Source organism: Salmo salar, chromosome ssa05 (assembly GCF_905237065.1).
Source record: "Salmo salar chromosome ssa05, Ssal_v3.1, whole genome shotgun sequence".
Lineage (NCBI taxonomy): Eukaryota > Metazoa > Chordata > Actinopteri > Salmoniformes > Salmonidae > Salmo > Salmo salar.
The window spans coordinates 14,707,522-14,727,968 of NC_059446.1; the positions used below are offsets into that span (position 1 = coordinate 14,707,522).

Consider the following 20,447-nt stretch of genomic DNA (forward strand, 5'->3'; position numbering starts at 1 on the left):
AATCGGACAGTGTGGTTAGATTAACGAGAGTCTTGTCTTTAAATAGCTGTAAAATAGTCATATGTTTGAGAAATTGAAGTAATAGGATTTTTAAGGTTTTGAAAATCGCGCCACAGGCTGCAAGTGGCTGTTACGTAGGTGGGACGAATTCGTCCCGCCTAGCCCAGAGAGGATAAATGCTATAACTTCAATTTCTCAAACATATTACTATTTTACACCATTTTAAAGACAAGACTCTCGTTTATCTAACCACACTGTCCGATTTCAAAAAGGCTTTACAGCGAAAACAAAACATTAGATTATGTCAGGAGAGTACCCTGCCAAAAATAATCACACAGCCATTTTCAAAGCATGCATATATGTCACAAAAACCAAAACCACAGCTAAATGCAGCACTAACCTTCGATGATCTTCATCAGATGACACTCCTAGGACATTATGTTATACAATACATGCATGTTTTGTTCAATGAAGTTCGTATTTATATCAAAAACCAGCTTTTTCATTAGCATGGTGAATTTACTAAATTACTCACGATAAACGTTGACAAAAAACATAACAAATATTTTAAGAATTATAGATACAGAACTCCTTTATGCAATCGCGGTGTCAGATTTTAAAATAGCTTTTCAGCGAAAGCACATTTTGCAATATTCTGAGTAGATAGCCCGGCCATCACGGCTAGCTAATTTGATACCCACCAAGTTTGGCCCTCACCAAACTCAGATTTACTATAAGAAAAATGGTATTACCTTTGCTGTTCTTTGTCAGAATGCACTCCCAGGACTTCTACTTCAACAACAAATGTTGTTTTGGTTCGAAATAATCCATAGTTATATTGAAATAGCTCCGTTTTGTTCGTGCGTTGAGGTCCCTATCCGAAGGGTGACACGCGGGCGCATTTCGTGACAAAATATTTCAAAATATTCCATTACCGTACTTCGAAGCATGTCAAACGCTGTTTAAAATCAATTTTTATGCAATTTTTCTCGTAAAATTGCGATAATATTCCAAACGGACGACGTTATATTCATTCATAGACTGAAAGAAAAACATGGAGTCCTCTCGTGGACGCGCACTGCAGTGTCAGTGTTCTCAGCCTGACCACTCACAAAAACTCCTGCTTTTTTTCGCCCAGAGACTGCAGAGAAGTCATTCCACTTTCTGGCGCCTTCTGAGAGCCAATGGAAGCCTTAGAAAATGTCACGTTACAGCAGAGATGCTGTATTTTTGATAGAGATGCCCTAGAAGTAGAACAAATTGTCAGACAGGGCACTTCCTGTATGGAATCTTCTCAGGTTTGGCCTGCCATATGAGTTCTGTTATACTCACAGACACCATTCAAACAGTTTTAGAAACTTTAGAGTGTTTTCTATCCAAATCCACTAATTATATGGATATTCTCGTCTCTGGGCAAGAGTAGTAACAAGATTAAATCGGGTACGTTTTTTTATCCGGCCGTGCAAATACTGCCCCCTATCCCAAACAGGTTAACAAACTATAGTTTTGTCAAGTCGGTTAGGACATCTACTTTGAGCAAGACACAAGTCATTTTACCAACTATTGTTTACAGAAAGATTATTCCACTTATAATTCACTGTATCACAATTCCAGTGGGTCAGAAGTTTACATAGACTAAGTTGACTGTGCCTTTAAACCGCTTGGAAAATTCCAGAAAATGATTTCATGGCTTTAGAAGCTTCTGATAGGCTAACTGACATCATTTGAGTCAATTGGAGTTGTACCTGTGGATGTATTTCAAGGCCTACCTTCAAACTCAGTACCTCTTTGCTTGACATCATGAGAAAATCTAAAGAAATCAGCCAAGACCTCAGAAAACAAAATTGTAGACTTCCACAAGTCTGGTTCATCCTTGGGAGCAATTTCCAAATGCCTGAAGGTACCACGTTCATCTGTACAAACAATAGTACGCAAGTATAAACACCATGGGACCACACAGCCGTCATACCGCTCAGGAGGAGACGCGTTCTGTCTCCTAGAGATTAACGTACTTTGGTGCGAAAAGTGCAAATCAATCAGCAAAGGACCTTGTGAAGATGCTGCAGGAAACAGGTACATAAGTATCTATATCCACAGTAAAACGAGTCCTATATCGACATGACCTGAAAGGCCGCTCATGCAAGAAAGAAGCCACTGCTCCAAAACCGCCATAAAAAGGCCAGACTACGGTTTGCAACTGCAAAAGGGGACAAAGATCGTACTTTTTTGGAGAAATGTCCTCTGGTCTGATGAAACAAAAATAGAACAGTTTGGCCATACTGACCATTGTTATGTTTGGAGGAATAAAGGGGAGGTTTGCAAGCCGAAGAACACCATCCCAACCATGAAGCACGGGGGTGGCAGTATCATGTTGTGGGGGTGCTTTGCTGCAGGAGGGACTGGTGCACTTCACAAAATAGATGGCATCATGAGGGAGGAAAATGATGTGGATATATTGAAGCAACATCTCAAGGCAGCAGTCAGGAAGTTAAAGCTTGCTCGCAAATGGGTCTTCCAAATGGACAATGACACCAAGCATACTTCCAAAGTTGTGGCAAAATGGCTTAAGGACAACAAAGTCAAGGTATTGGAGTGGCCATCACAAACCCTGACCTCAATCCCATAGAACATGTGTGGGCAGAACTGAAAAAGCGTGTGCGAGCAAGGAGGCCTACAAACCTGACTCAGTTACACCAGCTCTGTCAAGAGGAATGGGCCAAAATTCACCCGACTTATTGTGGGAAGCTTGTGGAAGGCTACCCGAAACGTTTTACCCAAGTTAAACAATGCAAAGGCAATGCTACCAAATACTAATTGAGTATATGTAAACTTCTGACCCACTAAAAGCTGAAATAAATCATTCTCTCTACTCATATTCTGACATTTCACATTCTTAAAATAAAGTGGTGATCCTAACTGACCTAACACAGCAAATTTTTACTAGGATTAAATGTCAGGAATTGTGAAAAACGGAGTTTAAAAGTATTTGGCTATGGTGTATGTAAACTTCCGACTTCAACTTTATATGCCTAACTCTCCTTACTGGCAAACTAGCCCGCAGGGCTTGGACAAACATGGAAGTGTTTGGGTAAAGAATTTTGGCTGCCTCTCCCTTTACCCAGGAGTTATACCGAGGTACAGTGGGCTCCCAAATCAAATCCTGTTCAGGGCCCCCACGTAGCTTCAGTTGTTTTGATCTGTCAGGGCCCCCACATAGCTTCAGTTGTTTTGATCTGTCAGGGCCCCAGCATAACTTCAGTTGTTTGATCTGTCAGGGCCCCCACATAGCTTCAGTTGTTTGATCTGTCAGGGCCCCCACATAGCTTCAGTTGTTTTGATCTGTCAGGGCCCCCACATAGCTTCAGTTGTTTTGATCTGTCAGGGCCCCCGCATAGCTTCAGTTGTTTTGATCTGTCAGGGCCCCCACATAGCTTCAGTTGTTTTGATCTGTCAGGGCCCCCGCATAGCTTCAGTTGTTTTGATCTGTCAGGGCCCCCGCATAGCTTCAGTTGTTTTGATCTGTCAGGGCCCCAGCATAGCTTCAGTTGTTTTTATCTGTCAGGGCCCCTGCATAGCTTCAGTTGTTTTGATCTGTCAGGGCCCCCGCATAGCTTCAGTTGTTTTGATCTGTCAGGGCAGATCTGTCAGCATCAGTAAACTAGTCTCATCTCTTCACATGGCTCCAAACAGTAGTTTCAAAACAGTAGGTTCAAAACAGTAGGTTCAAAACAGTAGGTTCAAAACAGTAGGTTCAAAACAGTAGGTTCAAAGGAGCACTAATGTCCGGCAGGTGGCGACAACGTCATGAGGAGCGCAGCCCTGGCAGCTCCGATCAATCTCTGTACAAGCATGAGAAAGTAGGTGATTGGTGTCAGTAATACCATACCTGTATATATGAACCAATTCTGCTATGTGTATTATTGACATCAAATTGATGGGAATCTCATTCATGACGCTCACTTTATCTTATCATCATAAAGTGAAAGTAAAACTTTTTTTAGTTGCATATTTGATTTAAAAAATGAGGAAATTAACTTTTGTAATGATAGTTGTTTGGTTCAGTTTTACGAGCCCTATTTTTTGTCAGTGTTGGGGAGTAGTGAACTACATGAAGTTTAACTAGTAATTAATCTACATTAAGCAGTAGCTTGGTGGTAGTTGAAATAAATTCAAATCTTGGTAGTGATTTCAGTAGTTAATTACTTTTTTGCCGTGTAGCAGTATAGCTAACTACCGGAACTACATACAACCTTTTTTTGAAAAAATTAAATAAATGATGGGTGAAGTATAGGCAAGAATCTGCTTTCTTTTTCGTTATCAGACATTCATAATTCTCAATCGAAAAATATTTGTTCTGTGTTTAATAGGCTAAATTACACATTTGGTTAACATCTGACCCCATATGGATCTGTTGATCTTGCAATTTGTAGTTTATGACATTTTAGATATAAATATTATATTTGTTGTACTTTTTCAAGGTAAACTATATTTGTGTAGCTTTAGTTGTAGGTTAACTTCTTCCCGTGGGAAGTAATTGGTGGGTTGGTAAACTATGATTTCAGAGTAGCTTCCTCAACACTGTTGTTTGTTATCTAGGCTAATAAAGGTAACGATCCAATGAATATATTAGTGTGCACCATAGAATACTTCCAGAGGAGGGCGGTGTCATCCCTGGTATTCAACCGCGGAGATTAAATCCCAAACCGCAGGTGCGCCTGCTCTCCCCTCTCCCTTGACCTCAGAAAAAAACACGGTGATCGCTCCATGGTTTGATCGCGTGCCACACCGAACCTGCGCGCTGTGCTTCAGTGACGTCGCTCCATTGGAGCCTGCGGTTGGAGCGCGAGTTCTTTTCACATATCAACCCGGAGAGAGAGGAGAGCGAGCGCACGGCGGTGCCAGCCGTGGTCAGCGCTTTGAGAGAACACTGTGAAATCAACCGGGAGGGACAACATCCTAGACATGTAATGCGACTGTGCAACATTGTGTCTTTCCTGGCTGTCTGACGTTATTTTTCTGCTCAACCATTGAAGAGGAAGAGGTTTGTCGTTTACGTATTGGATTCCAGAGCACTGGGAACACCCCTGTCTCTATTTCTCTTTCTATTTCTCCCCCTCGGGTTGAAAAGTCACCAGAGTGGAAAGGATATTTCGGTTTATTGGAATTGTAGCTGCTCTGAAGATGATCTCCGGTGTTTTCTGGGAACATTGTCTTGGATGAGAACCTGTGAGCATCATGAGTACCAATGGTGAGTCCATTCCTCTGCGCCTCTCTTCTGTTCTCGAGGTTACTTTGAAGCCCCCGCTCTTCTCTAGTTTACTTTGAAGCGTCGCTCTCTGAGGAGGATACACAGATAAGACAATAAGATACAACAATAGAGAATAGACAGGTTTAGTAGCGTTCAATGGAAAATAAACTACAAATGCGCTTTAAATGTAATATTTTATTAACATACTCTATGTTCTAATTTACTCTGTATTGATTTGAAGTTATTCTCACAGAGCAGAAAGACAACGTTTCTCTGTTGCTTTCCTCTCTCTCCCCCTCACTTCAAGGATTCATCAATGCTTTGTATTAGCTCATCCTTTGTAGTATTTCTTGAATAAATGTCTTAAATTAGGCGACTGAGTGTGAGGATGGAGTACTGTGTGGGGGTTGTGTGGTATGTTGTTGTGGTTATGTAAAGGTTTAGGGGTCAAGGTAAGGGACTTCCTCCAGCAGTTGTTTGTCCCTGACATGTCAGGGCTTCTGTGTGTATGTCTGAATGGCAAACTGCGTCTCTACATAATAGTTCACATCATTTGACGTTAGAAATGTGCAGTTTGTCTTCTTAATTTCATAAAACAATCTATTCCCCCTGCTTATTATCATAATCATCTTCGTATTCATCATCATCATCAGACTCAGACATCACGTACATCCACAAACCTGTTGTCTCCCTAGCAGAATAGCAAAGCTCATTGCAACCAGCCCCTGTCAGCCCTAGTCCAGCTCTACTCCAAGACTGGACAGATCAGCCCTAGTCCAGCTCTACTCCAAGACTGGACAGATCAGGCCCTGTCAGCCCCAGTCCAGCTCTACTCCAAGACTGGACAGATCAGCCCCTGTCAGCCCTAGTCCAGCTCTACTCCAAGACTGGACAGATCAGCCCTTGTCAGCCCTAGTCCAGCTCTACTCCAAGACTGGACAGATCAGCCCCTGTCAGCCCTAGTCCAGCTCTACTCCAAGACTGGACAGATCAGCCCCTGTCAGCCCTAGTCCAGCTCTACTCCAAGACTGGACAGATCAGCCCCTGTCAGCCCTAGTCCAGCTCTACTCCAAGACTGGACAGATCAGCCCCTGTCAGCCCCAGTCCAGCTCTACTCCAAGACTGGACAGATCAGCCCCTGTCAGCCCTAGTCCAGCTCTACACCAAGACTGGACAGATCAGCTCTAGTCCAGCTCTACACCAAGACTGGACAGATCAGCTCTAGTCCAGATCTACACCAAGACTGGACAGATCAGCCCCAGTTCAGCTCTACACCAAGACTGGACAGATCAGCTCTAGTCCAGCTCTACACCAAGACTGGACAGATCAGCACCTGTCAGCCCCAGTTCAGCTCTACACCAAGACTGGACAGATCAGCTCTAGTCCAGCTCTACACCAAGACTGGACAGATCAGCACCTGTCAGCCCCAGTTCAGCTCTACACCAAGACTGGACAGATCAGCCCTAGTTCAGCTCTACACCAAGACTGGACAGATCAGCCCTAGTTCAGCTCTACACCAAGACTGGACAGATCAGCCCGTCAGCCCCATTTCAGCTCTACACCAAGACTGGACAGATCAGCCCCAGCCCTTGGGCCACAGATCTAAATGATCTGGAGACAGCTAATCTTACCAGGGCAGAGGCCATCCCACTGAAGGATGTATACACACACAGATCTCATATCAGCTGACTGTAGCCTGCGATGCCAGGGGCAATTGCCTGTCTTCGCAACACCACTGATCCCCAGCCAGCTGAGACCCCAGCAGCCACACAAACATACACAGGCCTCCCCCATGACCACTGCTTTGATAAGAGGAGCCTGTCTGCTAGTGTTGGGCTGGAACAGAACTCCAGAGTTCCCCCAGGCCAGGACCCACACTGCTGCACTGTCTTCAGTCTGTCCTGGTACTCTGGAATGTCAGATGACTTCTGTTCTCGCTCCTCTCCTCCCTCTTTCCTCCTCTTCTCCTTCCACTGCCATCACTGCACTTCTTTACTTTTCTCCCCCTATCACCCTCCACTTGTATCCTCCTTTCTCTATCCCTCTTTCTCCCTCCCCCTGTCGCCCTCTTTCTCTCTCCCCTTCCCTGTCTCCCCCTCCCTGTCTCCCCCTTCCTGTTTCCATCGCCCCTTCTCCCCCATCTCCATTCCCCCTTTCTCCCATCCCCTGTCTCGCCCTATCTCCATTCCCCCTATCTCTCCTGCCCAATGTCCAGGTCTGTATGATTGTATTATTATTATTAGACCTACATCATTCTTTCTCCTATTGGATGTCATTACATTATTCACTAATCATTATTCAATCTTAAGTCTCCCCCGTGTGTGTGTGTGTGTGTGTGTGTGTGTGTGTGTGTGTGTGTGTGTGTGTGTGTGTGTGTGTGTGTGTGTGTGGGGGCGTGTGCAGGGGCGTGTGCACGTGTGCGTGTGCGTGCGTGAGTACAATTTCTCTGGAGGCTGTATAAATGTTTGGAGTTATTTTGTCAGCTGATGGGAGATGGAGGGGTTAGGTCACTATCTGTGGAGAACTATCACCAGAGAAACCTGCATGTGCTGTCTGCATGTGCACACACACACACCCTCTCAGCAGTGCGGGTGTAGAGTCAGCAGGCAGATGGTCGTGTGACGTGTCAGTGCTCTGGCTCCAGGCGTACACACACATCAGGGACAGTATCTCCTCATCTCCTCACCTCACTTCTCTTCTCTTCTCCTCACCTCTCATCTCCTCACCTCTCATCTCCTCACCTCTCATCTCACCTCCTCTCCTCTCCTCACCTCTCTCATCTCATCTCCTCTCCTCACCTCTCATCACCTCACCTCTCCTCTATCACCTCTCATCTCCTCTCGTCTCCTCTCATTTCCTCACCTCACCTTTCCTCTCCTCTCCTCACCTCTCATCTCATCTCATCTCCTCACCTCTCATCTCCTCACCTCTCATCTCATCTCCTCTCCTCACCTCACCTCACCCCTTCTCTCCTCACCTTTCATCTCCTCTCCTCACCTCTCATCTCCTCTCCTCACCTCATCTTTCATCTCCTCACCTCTCATCTCCTCTCCTCACCTCTCCTCACCTCTCTCATCTCCTCTCCTCACCTCTCCTCTCCTCTCCTCACCTCACCTCACCCCTTCTCACCTCACCCCTTCTCACCTCACCTTTCATCTCCTCACCTCTCATCTCCTCTCCTCACCTCTCATCTCCTCTCCTCACCTCTCATCACCTCACCTCTCCTCTATCACCTCTCATCTCCTCTCGTCTCCTCTCATCTCCTCTCGTCTCCTCTCATCTCCTCACCTCACCTCTCATCTCCTCACCTCACCTCTCATCTCCTCACCTCTCATCTCATCTCCTCTCCTCACCTCACCTCACCCCTTCTCTCCTCACCTTTCATCTCCTCTCCTCACCTCTCATCTCCTCTCCTCACCTCATCTTTCATCTCCTCACCTCTCATCTCCTCTCCTCACCTCTCATCTCCTCTCCTCACCTCTCATCACCTCACCTCTCCTCTATCACCTCTCATCTCCTCTCGTCTCCTCTCATCTCCTCTCGTCTCCTCTCATCTCCTCACCTCACCTTTCATCTCCTCTCCTCACCTCTCATCTCCTCACCTCTCATCTCTCCTCTCCTCTCCTCACCTCACCCCTTCTCTCCTCACCTTTCATCTCCTCTCCTCACCTCTCATCACCTCTCATCTCCTCTCCTCACCTCATCTTTCATCTCCTCACCTCTCATCTCCCCTCCTCAACTCTCATCTCCTCTCCTCACCTCTCATCTCATCTCCTCTCCTCACCTCACCTCACCCCTTCTCACCTCACCTTTCATCTCCTCACCTCTCATCTCATCACATCTCATCACCTCACATCTCATCTCCTCACCTCACCTCTCATCTCCTTACCTCTCATCTTCTCACCTCACCTGTCATCTCCTCTCCTCTCATCTCTTCACCTCTCCTCTCATCTCTTCACCTCTCCTCTCATCTCTTCACCTCTCCTCTCATCTCTTCACCTCTCATCTCTTCACCTCTCGTCTCATCTCTTCACCTCTCGTCTCATCTCTTCACCTCTCGTCTCATCTCTTCACCTCTCATCTCATCTCATCTCCTCACCTCTCATCTCCTATCACCTCCTCACCTGTCATCTCCTATCACCTCCTCACCTGTCATCTCCTCTCATCTCCTCACCTGTCATCTCCTCACCTCTCCTCACCTCTCCTCACCTCACCTCTCATCTCCTCTCATTTCCTCTCATCTCCTCTTCTCTCTCATCTCCTCTCATCACCTCACCTCTCATCTCCTCACCTCTCATCTCATCTCCTCACCTCTCCTCACTGCTCATCAAATCAAATGTATTTATATACCCCTTCTTACATCAGCTGATATCTCAAAGTGCTGTACAGAAACCCAGCCTAAAACCCCAAACAGCAAGCAATGCAGGTGTAGAAGCACGGTGGCTAGGAAAAACTCCCTAGAAAGGCCAAAACCTAGGAAGAAACCTAGAGAGGAACCAGGCTATGAGGGGTGGCCAGTCCTCTTCTGGCTGTGCCGGGTGGAGATTATAACAGCACATGGCCTAGATGTTCAAATGTTCATAAATGACCAGCATGGTCAATTAATAATAATCATAGTAGTTGTCGAGGGTGCAACAAGTCAGTAACACAAGAGTAAGTGTCAGTTGGCTTTTTCATAGCCGATCTTTGAGAGTATCTCTACCGCTCCTGCTGTCTCTAGAGAGTTGAAAACAGCAGGTCTGGGACAGGTAGCACATCCGGTGAATAGATCAGGGTTCCAGCAGGTCTGGGACAGCAGGTCTGGGACAGGTAGCACGTCCGGTGAACAGGTCAGGGTTCCATAGCTGCAGGCAGAACAGTTGGAACTGGAGCAGCAGCACGGCCAGGTGAACTGGGGACAGCAAGGAGTCATCAAGCCAGGTAGTCCTGAGGCATGGTCCTAGGGCTCAGGTCCTCCGAGAGAGAGAGAGAAAGAAAGAAAGAGAGAATTAGAGAGAGCATATTTAAATTCACCCAGGACACCGGAAAAGACAAGAGAAATACTCCAGATGTGACAGGCTGACCCTAGCCCCCCGACACATAAACTACTGCAGCATAAATACTGGAGGCTGAGACAGGAGGGGTCAGGAGACACTGTGGCCCCATCCGATGAAACCCCCGGACAGGGCCAAACAGGTAGGATATAGCCCTACCCACTTTGCCAAAGCACAGCCTCCACACCACTGGAGGGATATCTCCAACCACCAACATACCATCCCGGGACAAGGCCGAGTATAGCCCACAAAGATCTCCGCCACGGCACAGCCCAAGGGGGAGCGCCAACCCATCACCTCACCTCTCATCTCCTCACATCTCCTCACCTCACCTCCTCATCTCCTCTCCTCTTTTCTCCACTTCTCTCTCCTCCCCTTAGGCCTGTTAGTGTTCTGTGCTGTTCTGTGTGCTATCCGCTACATTGGGTGAGATAGCCCAGGAGCTAGAATGTAATTACATTTAAGTTAGAATGTCTCTTCTCATCTGCTGCTCACTCTGTATCTCATGGTCAGTGGGTTGGTGCCATGTGTCTTTTGGTGTGTGTGTTTCTGTGGGTGTGTGTGTTGTGTGTGTGTTCCCTCTTCTCTATCTGGCTGAGGAGACCAGTTAGAGAGCAGCAGGTTATTCGCTGGTGGAGTTTCTCACTCTGTCACACAACTACACAAAATCTCACTCCATCTCTCTGTCACTCTCATTCTCTTTCTTGCTCTGAGAGACCTGATATCTTATTAGTCTCTCTCTCTCTCTCTCTCTCTCTCTCTCTCTCTCTCTCTCTCTCTCTCTCTCTCTCTCTCTCTCTCTCTCTCTCTCTCTCTCTCTCTCTCTCTCTCTCTCTCTCTCTCTCTCTCTCTCTCTCTCTCTCTCTCTCTCTCTCTCTCTCTCTCTCTCTCTCTCTCTCTCTGTGTGTTTGTTTTTGAGTGTCTACTCTCCTTTACTTTTTCACCTGTTTCACGGTCTAATTTTCTCTCTCTTTCTTCTGGAAGAATAATCAACCGCATAAAGAACAAAAGAGTAGGAAAAAGAAAACACCAGAAACAGATGTTTTGGGAGATGAATAGAGTTGTCAGTATCAGGCACCTGTTAGCTGGAGCTTTACCTCTTATATAACACCTGTTAGCTGGAGCTTTACCTCTTATATAACACCTGTTAGCTGGAGCTTTACCTCTTATATAACACCTGTTAGCTGGAGCTTTACCTCTTATATAACACCTGTTAGCTGGAGATTTACCTCTTATATAACACCTGTTAGCTGGAGATTTACCTCTTATATAACACCTGTTAGCTGGAGCTTTACCTCTTATATAACACCTGTTAGCTGGAGCTTTACCTCTTACATAACAGGCTTCAGCTCGTCTACTCTGAAGAAACTTCATTTACCAACCATAGAGTTACATCTAGAGGATTACACCAGCTCAGTGACGTGTGTGTTGTCATTACATCTAGAGGATTACACCAGCTCAGTGACGTGTGTGTTGTCATTACATCTAGAGGATTACACCAGCTCAGTGACGTGTGTGTTGTCATTACATCTAGAGGATTACACCAGCTCAGTGACGTGTGTGTTGTCATTACATCTAGAGGATTACACCAGCTCAGTGACGTGTGTGTTGTCATTACATCTAGAGGATTACACCAGCTCAGTGACGTGTGTGTTGTCATTACATCTAGAGGATTACACCAGCTCAGTGACGTGTGTGTTGTCATTACATCTAGAGGATTACACCAGCTCAGTGACGTGTGTGTTGTCATTACATCTAGAGGATTACACCAGCTCAGTGACGTGTGTGTTGTCATTACATCTAGAGGATTACACCAGCTCAGTGACGTGTGTGTTGTCATTACATCTAGAGGATTACACCAGCTCAGTGACGTGTGTGTTGTCATTACATCTAGAGGATTACACCAGCTCAGTGACGTGTGTGTTGTCATTACATCTAGAGGATTACACCAGCTCAGTGACGTTTGTGTTGTCATTACATCTAGAGGATTACAGCATAATGGTGACTTAGCCTGTTAGGGCTAGGGGGCAGTATTTGCACGGCTGGATCAAAAAAATGTACCCGATTTTAATCTGGTTACTAATCCTACCCAGTAACTAGAATATGCATATACTTATTATATATGGATAGAAAACACCCTAAAGTTTCTAAAACTGTTTGAATGGTGTCTGTGAGTATAACAGAACTCATTTGGCAGGCAAAACCCTGAGACAGATTCTGACAGGAAGTGGATACCTGATGTGTTGTATTACCTTTAAACCTATGCCATTGAAAAACACAGGGGCTGAGGAATATTTTGGCACTTCCTATTGCTTCCACTAGATGTCACCAGCCTTTACAAAGTGTTTTGAGTCTTCTGGAGGGAGATCTGACCGAACAAGAGCCATGGAACGATGATGGCCCATTAGACACCTGGCGCGCGAGTTCATGTTGGGTACCCTCGTTCCAATACGTTATAAAAGAGAATGCATTCGTCCACCTTGAATATTATTCATGTTCTGGTTAAAAAAGGCCCTAATGATTTATGCTATACAACGTTTGACATGTTTGAACGAACGTAAATATATTTTTTTCCCCTCGTTCATGAAGTGAAGTCCGGCGGGCTTAGATCATGTGCTAACAAGACGGAGATTTTGGACATAAATGATGAGCTTTTTTGAACAAAACTACATTCGTTATGGACCTGTGATACCTGGAAGTGACATCTGATGAAGAGAATCAAAGGTAATGGATTATTTACATAGTATTTTCGATTTTAGATCTCCCCAACATGGCGGCTAGTCTGTATCGCAACGCGTATTTTTCTGGGCGCAGTGCTCAGATTATTGCAAAGTGTGATTTCCCAGTAAGGTTATTTTTAAATCTGGCAAGTTGATTGCGTTCAAGAGATGTAAATCTATAATTCTTTAAATGACAATATAATATTTTACCAATGTTTTCTAATTTTAATTATTTAATTTGTGGTGCTGACTTGAATGCCGGTTATTGGAGGGAAACGATTTCCTGAACATCAACGCCACAGTAAAACGCTGTTTTTGGATATAAATATGAACTTGATAGAACTAAAAATGCATGCATTGTCTAACATAATGTCCTAGGAGTGTCATCTGTTGGAGATTGTAAAAGGTTAGTGCATAATTTTAGCTGATTTTATGGTTTTGGTGATGCCTGTCTTTGACTTGACAAAACATTACACACAACTCTTGTAAATGTACTGTCCTAACATACTCTAAATGTATGCTTTCGCCGTAAAACCTTTTTGAAATCGGAACACGTGGTTAGATTAAGGAGATGTTTATCTTTCAAAGGGTGTAAAATAGTTGTATGTTTGAAAAATTTGAATTTTGACATTTATTTGGATTCAAATTTGCCGCTCTTGAAATGCACCTGCTGTTGATGGAGTGCACCACGGGTGGGACGCTTGCGTCCCACCTAGCCCATAGAGGTTAACTGAGGACTGTTACCAGTCTCTGGGATGTTGGTCAGCATCGGTTGGTTAACTGAGGACTGTTACCAGTCTCTGGGATGTTGGTCAGCATCAGTTGGTTAACTGAGGACTGTTACCAGTCTCTGGGATGTTGGTCAGCATGTGAGTTCTGTCTATCTACTAGAGACAATTTTACCCTCCTCTCTCTCCGTAGAGTGACATGGTCTGTCCGTGATGTCAATGGACTAGGGTTGCACATTTTGTGGAATATTCACAGGTGGAAACTTTCCGTGGGAATTAACGGGAATATATGGGAATTAACGGAAATATATGCAAATTAATATTATTACCATTTAAATGTAGATGTTTTTTGCATTGGATATATTTACCATGTCATATGGATACAGAAACATACACCTTTTACCTTATCATAAGTAGACATAATTGCAAATGATTAAATCCTTCCAACAGAAATAATAATTTTAAAAAATTGTTACGAATTGAACTTAAATTAAATGAGCTGACTCTTCACATGGAATGATTCCCTGAACAACAAAAGAAAGGGAATATTAAATGATCCCCAATGATCCATTGCATCTCCCAAAAATGTTTTCAACGTACAATTATAAAATGATTGTCTAGAAACTAAAGCTTTGGTAGTCTTCCTCTTAGGCTTCCATGCCTTCTCCCTGAATGTCCTCAATGTCCACCTCTTGAACATCAGACTCTGAGACCTCATCTTCACTGTCACTTTCCAACCTTGTTGAGGATGGCTCGTTGTCAGGCTCAAAAGCCTCAAATTTGCCCGGATGGCCACCAATTTTTCAACCCTTGTATTGGTCAACCTGTTGCATGCTTTGGTGTGTGTGTGTGTTCCCAAGCAAGGACCAGTTGCGCTCTGAGACGGCTGATGTTGGTGGGATTTAGAGGATGATGGAGGCAACAGGGGAAAGAGCCTCAAATCCACAAAGTCCCTTCCACCAGGTGGCTGATGAGATATGTTGGCACGACTGCCATATTGCATCTCCATCCCAAAGCCCTTGCTTAGAAGTGTACTTCGCCAGACTGCCAAGAACCTTGCCCTCATCCAAGCCAAGGTGGCGAGACACGGTAGTGATGACACCATAGGCCTTGTTGATCTCTGCACCAGACAGGATGCTCTTGCCAGCATACTTGGGGTCCAACATGCACAGTGAGGGGGAAAAGTATTTGATCCCCTGGTGATTTTGTATGTTTGCCCACTGACAAAGAAATTATCGGTCTATAATTTTAATGGTAGGTTTATTTGAACAGTGAGAGACAGAAAAACAAAAAAAAAATCCTGAAAAACGCATGTCAAAAATGTTATAAAATGTTTGCATTTTAATGAGGGAAATAAGAATTTGACCCCTCTGCAAAACATGACTTAGTACTTGGTGGCAAAACCCTTGTTGGCAATCACAGAGGTCAGACGTTTCTTGTAGTTGGCCACCAGGTTTGCACACATCTCAGGAGGGATTTTGTCCCACTCCTCTTTGCAGATCTTCTCCAAGTCATTAAGGTTTCGAGGCTGACGTTTGGCAACTCAAACCTTCAGCTCCCTCCACAGATTTTCTATGGGATTAAGGTCTGGAGACTGGCTAGGCCACTCCAGGACCTTAATGTGCTTCTTCTTGAGCCACTCCTTTGTTACCTTGGCTGTATGTTTTGGGTCATTGTCATGCTGGAATACCCATCCATGACCCATTTTCAATGCCCTGGCTGAGGGAAGGAGGTTCTCACCCAAGATTTGACGGTACATGGCCCCGTCCATCGTCCCTTTGATGCGGTGAAGTTGTCCTGTCCCCTTAGCAGAAAAACACCCCAAAGCATAATGTTTCCACCTCCATGTTTGACGGTGGGGATGGTGTTCTTGGGGTCATAGGCAACATTCCTCCTCCTCCAAACACGGCGAGTTGAGTTGATGCCAAAGAGCTCCATTTTGGTCTCATCTGACCACAACACTTTCACCCAGTTGTCCTCTGAATCATTCAGATGTTCATTGACAAACTTCAGACGGGCATGTATATGTGCTTTCTTGAGCAGGGGGACCTTGCGGGCACTGCAGGATTTCAGTCCTTCACGGCATAGTGTGTTACCAATTGTTTCCTTGGTGACTATGGTCCCAGCTACCTTGAGATCATTGACAAGATCCTCCCGTGTAGTTCTGGGCTGATTCCTCACCATTCTCATGATCATTGCAACTTCACGAGGTGAGATCTTGCATGGAGTCCCAGGCCGAGGGAGATTGACAGTTCTTTTGTGTTTCTTCCATTTGCGAATAATCGCACAAACTGTTGTCACCTTCTCCCCAAGCTGCTTGGCGATGGCCTTGTAGCCCATTCCAGCCTTGTGTAGGTCTACAATCTTGTCCCTGACATCCTTGGAGAGCTCTTTGGTCTTGGCCATGGTGGAGAGTTTAGAATCTGATTGATTGATTGCTTCTGTGGACAGGTGTCTTTTATACAGGTAACAAGGTGAGATTAGGAGCACTCCCTTTAAGAGTGTGCTCCTAATCTCAGCTCGTTACCTGTATAAAAGACACCTGGGAGCCAGAAATCTTTCTGATTGAGAGGGGGTCAAATACTTATTTCCCTCATTATAATGCAAATCAATTTATAACATTTTTGACATGCGTTTTTCTGGATTTTTTGTTGTTTTTCTGTCTCTCACTGTTCAAATAAACCTACCATTAAAATTATAGACTGATCATTTCTTTGTCAGTGGGCAAACGTACCAAATCAGCAGGGGATCAAATACTTTTTTCCCTCACTGTATGCTGCGGTGTGTATGAGCTTCAGGCAGAAGTCTTCACGCTCTCTGATGTATTTCAGAACTGCACTTTTCTCTGCTTGGAGTAACAGTGAAGTGGACAGGGAAGTACAGATTTATTCTCTTACATCTGCAAGCAGAGTCTCAACATCAGACAGGATGGCATTGTTTCCATAAATCCGTGCATTTCAGGAGTTTCAGGCTGCTTACCATTCTCTCCCAAAATACATCATCCAGGAGGATCCTCTTGATGGGGCTGTCCATATCGGCAGACTGTGATATGTCTATTTCTTGGAGAGACTCCTTCCCCTCCAGGAGACTGTCAAACATGATGACGACATCACCCCAACGGGTGTTGCTGGGCAGCTTCAATGTGGTGCTCTTATTCTTCTCACTTTGCTTGGTGAGGTAGATTGCTGCTGTAACTTGATGACCCTTCACATACCTAACCATTTCCTTGGCTCTCTTATAGAATGTATCTATTGTTTTCAGTGCCATGATGTCCTTGAGGAGCAGATTCAATGCATGAGCAGCACAGCCAATGGGTGTGATGTGAGGGTATGACTCCTCCACATGTTTGCAGCATTGTCTGTCACCAGTGCAAATACCTTCTGTGGTCCAAGGTCATTGATGACTGCCTTCAGCTCATCTGCAATGTAGAGACCGGTGTGTCTGTTGTCCCTTGTGTCTGTGCTCTTGTAGAATACTGGTTGAGGGGTTGAGATGATGTAGTTAATTATTCCTTGCCCATGAACATTCGACCACCCATCAGAGATGATTGCAATACAGTCTGCTTTCTCTATGATTTGCTTGACCTTCACTTGAACTCTGCATCCAGCAAATGAGTAGATAAAGCATGTCTGGTTGGAGGGGTGTATGCTGGGCGAAGAACATTCAGAAATCTCTTCCAATACACATTGCCTGTGAGCATCAGAGGAGAACCAGTTGCTTACACAGCTCGAGCAAGACATTCATCAGCATTTCTCTGACTACGTTCCTCCATTGAGTCCAAAAAACTTCCAGGAGGACCATGAGTTGTTGCTATCGATAAGGTGTCTGATTCATTATTTTCACCTCGAATAGAAGTAGAGGGACTTTTGACAGATGTTGCTTGCTGTGAGTGCTGAGGGAACTTTATGCACTTGGCCAGATGATTCTGCATCTTTGTTGCATTCTTCACATATGAGTTGGTGCAGTATTTACAAATGTACACAGCTTTTCCTTTTCCTTCTACATTCACCTGTTCACCTGACCTAGAATTCCTTACAATTAAATGCTGACCGCATTATCTACCAAGAGAATTCTCCTCGATTATAATCACAGTCATGTATATCCTCCCCAAGCAGACATGTCGACGGCCCTGAAAGAACTTCATTGAACTCTATGTAAACTAGAAACCACATATTCTGAGGCTGAATTTATTGTAGCTGGGGATTTTAACAAGGCTAATCTGAAAACAAGGCTCCCTAAATTTTATCAGCATATCGAATGCGCGACCCGGGCTGGCAAAACCCTGGATCATTGTTATACTAACTTCCGCGACACATACAAAGCCCTCCCCCGCTCTCCTTTCGGGAAATCTGACCACGACTCCATTGTGTTGCTCCCAGCCTATAGACAGAAACTAAAACAGGAAACGCCCGTGCTCAGGTCTGTTCAATGCTGGTCCGACCAATCGGATTCCATGCTACAAGATTGCTTCAATCACGTGGACTGGGGTATGTTCCACATAGCGTCGGACAACAACATTGATGAATACGCTGATTCGGTGACCAAGTTTATTAGCAAGTGCATCGGTGATGTTGTACCCACAGCAACTATGAAAACATTCCTCAACCAGAAACCGTGGATTGATGGCAGCATTTGCGCAAAACTGAAAGCGCGAACCACGGCTTTTAATCACGGCAAGGTGACCAGAAACATGACCAAATACAAAAAGTGTAGCTATTCCCTCCGCAAGGCAATCAAACAAGCTAAGCATCAGTATAGAGACAAAGTAGAGCCGCAATTCAACAGCTCAGACATGAGAGGTATGTGGCAGGGTCTACAGTCAATCACGGACTACAAAAAGAAAACCAGCCCCGTAGCGGACCACAATGTCTTGCTCCCAGACAAACTAAACAACTTCTTTGCTCGCTTTGAGGACAATACAGTGCCACCGACATGGACCACTACCAAATCCTGTGGGCTCTCCTTCACTGCAGCCAACGTGAGTAAAACATTTAACCTGTTTGGGATAGGGGGCAGTATTTTCACGGCCGGATAAAAAACGTACCCGATTTAATCTGGTTACTACTCCTGCCCAGAAACTAGAATATGCATATAATTAGTAGATTTGGATAGAAAACACTCTAAAGTTTCTAAAACTGTTTGAATGGTGTCTGTGAGTATAACAGAACTCATATGGCAGGCCAAAACCTGAGAAGATTCCATACAGGAAGTGCCCTGTCTGACAATTTGTTCTCCTTCTGTGGCATCTCTATCGAAAATACAGCATCTCTGCTGTAACGTGACATTTTGTAAGGCTTCCATTGGCTCTCAGAAGGCGCCAGAAAGTGGAATGACGTCTCTTCAGTCTCTGGGCAAAAAACAGCAGGAGTTTTTGTGAGTGGTCAGGCAGGGAACAATGACACTGGAGATGCGCGTCCACGAGATGACTCCATTTTTATGTACAATACAACGTCGCCCGGTTGGAATATTATCGCTATTTTACGAGAAAAATAGCATAAAAATTGATTTTAAACAGCGTTTGATATGCTTCGAAGTACGGTAATGGAATATTTTGACATTTTTTGTCACGAAATGGGCTCGCGTGTCACCCTTCGGATAGTGACTTGAACGCACGAACAAAACGGAGGTATTTGAATATAACTATGGATTATTTGGAACCAAAACAACATTTGTTGTTGAAGTAGAAGTCCTGGGAGTGCATTCTGACGAAGAACAGCAAAGGTAATCCAAATTTTCTTATAGTAAATCTGAGTTTGGTGATGGCCAAACTTGGTGGGTGTCAAATTAGCTAGCCATGATGGCCGGCCTATGTACTCAGAATATTGCAAAATGTGCTTTCGCCGAAAAGCTATTTTAAAATCTGACACCGCGATTGCATGAAGGAGTTCTGTATCTATAATTCTTTAAATAATTGTTATGTTTTTTGTCAACGTTTATCGTGAGTAATTTAGTAAATTCACCAGAAGTTTGCAGTGGGTATGCTAGTTCTGAACATCACATGCTAATGTAAAAAGCTGTTTTTTGATAGAAATATGAACTTGATTGAACAAAACATGCATGTATTGCATAACATAATGTCCTAGGAGTGTCATCTGATGAAGATCATCAAAGCTTAGTGCTGCATTTAGCTGTGGTTTTGGTTTTTGTGACATATATGCTTGCTTTGAAAATGGCTGTGTGGTTATTTTTGGCAGGGTACTCTCCTGACAATGTAATGTTTTGCTTTCATTGTAAAGCCTTTTTGAAGTCGGACAATGTGGTTAGATTAACGAGAGTCTTGTCTTTAAAATGGTGTAAAATAGTCATATGTTTGAGAAATTGAAGTTATAGCATTTTTGAGGTATTTGATTTCGCGCCACGCTCTACCATTGGATATTGGTGAGGCATTCCGCTAGCGGAACGTCTGTCCCTATTAAACGTGTTAACCCTCGCAAGGCTGCGGCCCAGATGGCATACCTAGCTGCATCCTCTGAGCATGCGCAGACCATCTGGCTGGTGTGTTTACAGACATATTCAATCAATCCCATTCTGCTGTTCCCACATGCTTCAAGAGGGCCACCATTGTTCCTGTTCCCAAGAAAGCTAAGGTAACTGAGCTAAATGACTATCGCCTCGTAGCACTCACTTCCGTCATCATGAAGTGCTTTGAGAGACTAGTCAAGGACCATATCACCTCCACCGTACCTGACACCCTAGACCCACTCCAATTTGCTTACCG

The 20,447-nt window shown here is 44.6% G+C and overlaps 1 protein-coding gene across 2 annotated transcripts in view; it reads left to right on the forward strand.

Annotated features, from left to right (window-relative positions):
* The first annotated feature begins 4,772 nt into the window (after nucleotides 1–4,772).
* Nucleotides 4,773–20,447, forward strand: part of LOC106604260 (actin-binding LIM protein 3) — a 183,731-nt gene continuing 168,056 nt past the window's right edge. For both annotated transcript variants that reach the window (XM_045717924.1, XM_045717923.1), the window contains exon 1: nucleotides 4,773–5,248. In XM_045717924.1, the coding sequence (XP_045573880.1) occupies nucleotides 5,236–5,248 (13 nt within the window). In that variant the 5' untranslated portion in view covers nucleotides 4,773–5,235. The remainder of the gene's footprint in view (nucleotides 5,249–20,447) is intronic.